Genomic DNA, 6,071 nt, shown 5'->3' on the forward strand with positions numbered 1-6,071 from the left:
AGGAAACCTTTGAGCTACGGACCCCGAGTCCAGCGGGCGGCGGGAGGGTAAGTCCCGGGGGTTCGGAGCCTCGTCTCAATCACTCTCTCTGTAACCGGCCGTGGAACTCTCTCCAGCCTCCAGCCACAGGCTGCGCGCTTGGCGAACTAGGGACGTAGGGGAGGTTTTTGCCTGGGGGCCAAAGCCCCCGGGAGCTCTCGGAGCAGCAGCCCTGCTCGGGATGTGCCAGTGGGCCTCCCGCCGCAGGCTGGGCGCTGTCCACCTGCTGGGGGCCCTGAGGCAGGGGAGGCGTCACTCGTGGCCCGACCTGGCCCTGCCTCTCCCTTCCCCGCTGGGCCCGCGTCCCATCCCGTCTCCTTCCGCCTCCGCCAGCGCCGAGGAATGTGGCGAGGCCGGCTGGGCGGCTCGAACGCCTGGGTCCCCCTCCGCTCCCAGTTTGAAAGCGCTGAGGCCAGATGCGAGAGCTCCCACTGCGGAGACCTGGGCGAGGAGGAGAAGTCATCCCAGGATTGGGGTCTGTGGCGGGGACCCCAGGGAGAAGGAGGTGGGGGTTCTTTGAGGACTCCTCCTCATTACCCTGCCACTCAGGACAGAACTCTCGGCTTTCCCGGGTGAGGCTCCTGGGAAACCCCTGAGGGGATGGATGGTGAGGGGCACTGGGCTGCTGCCTGATTTTGTCGAATCTCCCCGTGGGGAAACGGAGGCACGATTGGTGTGGGAGACCTCCATCCCTTGATGTCTCCTCCCCCATCCCCCCTGCACACTGGCGGCCAGACTCCCGTGTGCTGTGGCCCGGGTCAGGCTCCCATCCCCCGCGCAGGGGTCCCCAGCAGGCCCAGTGGCTCGGTGCCCGGGTGGGGCGGGCTGCGCCGCCGGGGCCGGCGCCAGCACCTGGCGGAGGCGGAGGGTGGATAAATATAGAGGGGGGGAGGGAGGGAAGCAGGGCACTGCGATTAGGGGAGTTAGCCTAAGAGGGTGGTCAGTACCTGCCACATGTGGTGTGGCTGATAGCCCCACTCAGACCTTCCAGAAAATAGGTAGAGTTTCACATAGAAAAGGCGCAGGTCCCAGGCGTCCCCAAGCTTCCCGCTTGGGCAGGGTCGGCTTTACCAGGCCATTGCCTCCCTCATGCTCCACCTCAACTCCCCCCTTCCCAGAGCCTGGGGACAGGTGTCCCTGGCCCCCTCCCCCACCTCCCCCTCTTGGCTCTAGCAGTCTGGGAGCAATATGAGGATGGCACGGTTCCCCGCCTGGCTGGCCTCCGGGTTGGGTTTGTGGCCTCTCTCAGACCCCAGTCTACAGTTGAAGTTCCAGGACAGGGGGAAGGGAGGGGGAGGGGGAGGGCAAAACCCTGAACTACACCTGCCTCCAGAGGGTGTGCCATTCCTCAGTCTGGCCCGCCCTTCCTAAGCCCCAGCAAAGGGGCAGGGTCTCTGCTCACGGTTGAGTCTCAGGAGTGTCTATGGGAAAATGTAAGACGCTTTTGGAGAAAGCCCTATACTGAAAGGGTTCCTCTGCCCTTCATTCACCTCTGTGCCTACCACCTGTCCTGCCTTGGCCAGGGAGGCAGTGTGGGAGAAGGGAAAACGAGGAGGAGAGGGTGCCTTGGAGCCTGGCAGAGCGAGCTCACCTCTCCTTTTTTCAAAGATGGGGAAACTAAGGCCCGGAGATGGAAAGAGACTTGCCCAAGGTTCCACAGTGAGTTAGTGGTGGAGCGGGAATTGGAACCCGGGTCTCCTGACTCTCTGCTCAGTGCTCTTTCCACCCTACCCTACCCTTGATTGTATCTTCAAAGGGTAACTGAGAGGAGCCTTGGCTCCTTAGCTCCTGCTGTTCTGGAGAGCTTGTCCTGTTGAGACAGGCGGGAGGGGCCAGCCCAGCAGCTCCAGCGCGCTCCACCCCAGTCACGACCCCACTCTGTGATTCCTTCCTCAATCCCCTGAGCAGCCCTGTCCTGAGGGCAGAAGGCACGAACCTTGCGCAGGAAGGGCTTTGACCCTAAGGGCTTCCCCGCCTGTCTCCCCAGGGTCCCCTGGAAGTGACGCTGACTCAGCCGGTGAGGAGCGGGCCTGTCTCCAACAGGTGAGCTACGCTCCTACGTCCCATAGTCTGGAGACCCCAGCCTGTTCCCCGGACCCCCATCCTCGCTGTCTCCCCTAGCGGTTGCGCAATAAGGGAGAGGCCCTACGCCGGACGCTGTGGTTTGGCTGGGGTCCCGAGGGGAGGTCCGGCTGGGGGCGCGGGGAGAAAGAGGGGGGTCGGGGCTATTTCTGGTGCGAGGTCAGAATGGCCCAGCGGTTCCCACAGCCTGGGGGAGGGGTGCCCAGCTTGGGAGCAGACACCCTTGCGGTCTGGGGAGCCCCTGCAGAGGAGCCCCCTAGAGGCGGAGTGGACGCCCAACCCTCCCTCCCCTCTGGCCCAGGCTGCAGAGCTGGGAGGAGACTTGGAGCCTCATCCCGGAGAAAGGACTGCCGGAGGACGACCCAGACATCGTTGTGAAAGGTAGAGACCCCCCTCAGTGCACTCTGGAGGTCCCCAGTCCCAACCCTCCAGAGATTATGTGTCCTACTGATGTTCCTTCCCTCCCTCTCCTGCCCCCAGGTTGGCTGTACCGGGAGCCCCGCGGAGGAGGGGCGCGACCCTGGCTGCCCCCGCGCCGAGCCTGGTTTGTGCTCACGCGGGACTCCTTGGATCAGTTCAGCAGCAGCGGGAAGGGGGCGCGGCGTCTCGGGAGCCTCGTGCTCACCAGCCTGTGCTCGGTGACCGGCCCAGAGCGCAGGCGTAAGGAGACAGGTGAAACCTCCTGGGGACTCTCTTACCTTCCTGGGCAGGGGCCCCAGCAGACCCTAATGGCCCTCTCCGGCCTCTCTTTTCCCCAGGTCTGTGGTCAGTGACTGTGTCTGGTCGGAAACACAGTGTCCGCCTCTGCTCCCCACGCCAGGCAGAGGCTGAGCGCTGGGGGGTGGCATTGCGGGAAGTGATTGCCTCCAAGGCACCCCTGGAGACCCCCACCCAGCTACTGCTCAGGGACATACAGGTAAGAGAGGACACCAGGGAGAGCCAGGAGAGTGGTGGACCCCAAAGCTTTCTGGGCTTGTGAGGAACTCCCTTCCCCATCAAGGTGACCCTCTCCCTGTTCCCCTAGGAAAGTTGCGGGGACCCAGAGGCAGTTGCCCTCATTTACCTGCGGAACCCGATTCTGAGACACACTAGTGGAGCATTGTACGCCCCGCTCCTGCCCCTGCCCTATGGAGTCAGCGCCCCAGGTGAGTGGTCCCATGGCCCAAGTCCCCTGGATGGGATGGGGTGGATCAGAGATAAGAATCTGAATCCCTTAACTGGCAGGGACCTAAGCATCCTTTAGGGGCCTGCCAGTTCCTCACTTTTCAAAGGATGAAGGTGAAACTGGAAGCTGGCCAGGGTGGAGGGGAGGAAGCCAGCACCCACAAAAGGGTCCTCTTTGACCACCTTCTCTATGGCTTTCATTCTGACTACTGATGTTCCTTCAGGAGTTTGTACACTCTCCTATTTTTTCATTATACTCTTGAGACCATGCCATATTACAAGTGGTATAAAAGCTACCACTTTTGTAGAACGTGCTGGCCTCATCCAGTTGTACTTCTCCCTAAATGGTTTAGTGACTGGCCCAGGTCCTAAAGTTAGAGGATTAAAGGGTGCTGGGAGAGGAACCCGGATTTTCTGACTCCTAGTCCATCCTGTTTTCTGACCTATGGTGGTGAGCCTCAGTATCGAGTTACAGAATCTGGGGTGTGAATCTACAGCCCTTCAGCCATCCCTCTCCCTAAGTCCAAATCCAGGCTTAGTGGGATTGGGAAGAGGATTCCTGGGAGGCAGAGGTTAAGAGTCTGGCTTCGTGGGACCACTGCTTTCCCTTCACTCTTCCTGTCGTTCGTACCCTCCTCTCCCTGCCACCCCATCCCCTTATATTCCCTCTGACTTTCCCCTGGTTCATACCTTCCTCCCAGGGCGCAGCTCTGTGTCCCCTTTCCAAACCGTCCCTCCGCCCCCACCCTCCCACAGGTCCGGGCTATGCACCCCTGCGCGAGGAGGCGGTGCGGCTGTTCTTGGCGCTGCAGGCGCTGGAGGGGGCGCGGCGCCCCGGGCCCTTGATGCAGGGTGTGCTCCAAACCTGCCGGGACTTGCCCGCGCTCCGGGATGAACTCTTCCTGCAGCTGGCTAAGCAGACCTCCGGCCCTGCAGGCCCCCCCGGGCTCCCGGCTACCCAAGACCCTGCGACCCTGCGGTACTGGCAACTCCTCACCTGCATGAGCTGCACCTTCCGACCTGGGGGAGCTGTGCGGGGGCACCTCCTGGGGCACTTGGAGAGGTGAGAGGGGCGGGGCGGGGGTTACGGCCTAGGCGAGGAGCTACCGGGCTGGGAGAGAAGGAAAGGTGTTTTGCAAAAGGCTTGGTAGGTAAAGAACCCAGTAATACATACAGTGCCTTTGTGGAAGATACAAGATCCTATCTCAGTTGTGAGCGGATGAATTACAATAAAACGTCCCCCTTGGGCTGAGGAATTATGAAAAGGCTGCTTTTCCTCGAGCTGATGCAGGCCAGCGCCAGGGCTTAGGAAAATGTAGTAAAGTGGCTGGATTTCGATTTCAGGTCGAAGGAAAATCACGAAGACTTTCGGAAGTGGTGGGAGCAGTTGGGAGAAAGCTGCCAGGGGACTTGAAAAGTAATTCAGCTCTATGCAAAGCACTGGGGACAGATTTAGAAGAGCCTTCAAAAACTTAAGTTGGGGCGGGGAGGAAATCAGCTAGATAAAATAAAGTATAAGAGAAGAAGGCAAGAGGGAGGGGAAGGAAAGCCTTTGGAGTATTGATCCCTGGGTTCCTCCCAACCCAGGACCGAACAGGCACTCCCGGACTCGGAATTGGCGGAATATGCGCGCTTCATCCGGAAAGCGCTGGGCCGGACGCGCGGCCGAGAGCTGGTGCCCTCGTTGGCTGAGATTTCCGCGCTGAGCCAACGGCAGGAGCTGCTGTGTACCGTGCACTGTCCGGGGGCTGGTGCCTGTACTGTGGCCATCGACTCCCACACCACGGCGGGGGAGGTGAGGCCAGAGAAAGGTCCCATGACCTCCAACCCACCCTGCCAGCTTCTCACGCTTGTCTCACCCGCTTCCTGGACCCTAGGTTTGCCTGAGTCTCAGATTATTCTGGTAAGGGAGGGAGTGGTGGTGACAGGACTAAGAGACCCCTTCCAATTGAATCAACCCCTCTCAGAATCCTGGCAAGACCCCTGAGTGGTCTGACTTTCCCCTCACTCTCCTCTTCTAGGTGGCTCGAGAGCTGGTGGGGCGGCTGGGCTTGGCCCGCAGCCGCAACACATTCGCACTGTACGAGCAGCGAGGGACCCAGGAGCGAGCCCTGGCTGGGGGGACCCTCGTGGCCGACGTGCTCACCAGGTTTGAGAAGTAAATGTCCAGCCCCAGCCCTGCTCTCTATTAGCCCATCCACTTCTCAGTTGAGGTCAGTCGCTAAGCGGACATTATCCAGCGCTTGCCCCTGGCCCTGCGCTGTGGTGTTCGCTGGTTTACAGATGGACCTGCCTGCCGCAGGTTTGCAGTCCGACTCCAGCCTCACCTTCGCGGTGGGCTCCGCCCAGACCCCGCCCCAAACATATGGACCCGTCCCCACTCCAAGCTGCCCTCGCGGTGCGGTCTGGCTTCTCCCTAGCGCGGCGTCCGCTCCTCTTCTGCAGCTTGGCCGTGGAGGAAGCTGGGTTGGAGGACTCGCCCGACTCCGGGTGGAGACTATGTCTGCGTCTTCACGGACCTCTGCACCCTGAGGGGCTGTCCCCAGATGGTCACGAACTGCCTTTCCTCTTTGAGCAGGTGAGGCTCTCCGGCGTTCACGCCTCCAAACAGACCCCCAAGCCTGAACCCCTGGTTTTCGGGCCATCTCATTACTATGGCAGCCCCGCGGGCGGCTTGACTGGAACCTAGACCTCCTCAGATTCCGCGAGGCGTTTTCGCCTGACGCTGGGTGCCTCCCCTGCAGGCTCACGCTCTGCTGCTGCGGGGCCGGCCGCCCCCACCGGAC

General features: G+C 61.3%; 1 protein-coding gene across 1 annotated transcript in view; it reads left to right on the forward strand.

The window, feature by feature from the left end:
- PLEKHH3 (pleckstrin homology domain containing, family H (with MyTH4 domain) member 3) overlaps positions 1 to 6,071 on the forward strand; it is a 10,598-nt gene that overhangs the window by 2,382 nt on the left and 2,145 nt on the right. Inside the window, exons 2-12 of the mRNA XM_011929935.1 lie at positions 1 to 47; positions 2,027 to 2,082; positions 2,423 to 2,502; positions 2,602 to 2,793; positions 2,880 to 3,037; positions 3,146 to 3,266; positions 4,042 to 4,348; positions 4,873 to 5,080; positions 5,307 to 5,443; positions 5,731 to 5,863; positions 6,030 to 6,071. Coding sequence (XP_011785325.1) covers positions 1 to 47; positions 2,027 to 2,082; positions 2,423 to 2,502; positions 2,602 to 2,793; positions 2,880 to 3,037; positions 3,146 to 3,266; positions 4,042 to 4,348; positions 4,873 to 5,080; positions 5,307 to 5,443; positions 5,731 to 5,863; positions 6,030 to 6,071 — 1,481 coding nt within the window. The remainder of the gene's footprint in view (positions 48 to 2,026; positions 2,083 to 2,422; positions 2,503 to 2,601; positions 2,794 to 2,879; positions 3,038 to 3,145; positions 3,267 to 4,041; positions 4,349 to 4,872; positions 5,081 to 5,306; positions 5,444 to 5,730; positions 5,864 to 6,029) is intronic.

Source organism: Colobus angolensis, unplaced genomic scaffold (genome assembly GCF_000951035.1).
Source record: "Colobus angolensis palliatus isolate OR3802 unplaced genomic scaffold, Cang.pa_1.0 Scaffold83, whole genome shotgun sequence".
In the NCBI taxonomy this organism is placed as follows: domain Eukaryota; kingdom Metazoa; phylum Chordata; class Mammalia; order Primates; family Cercopithecidae; genus Colobus; species Colobus angolensis.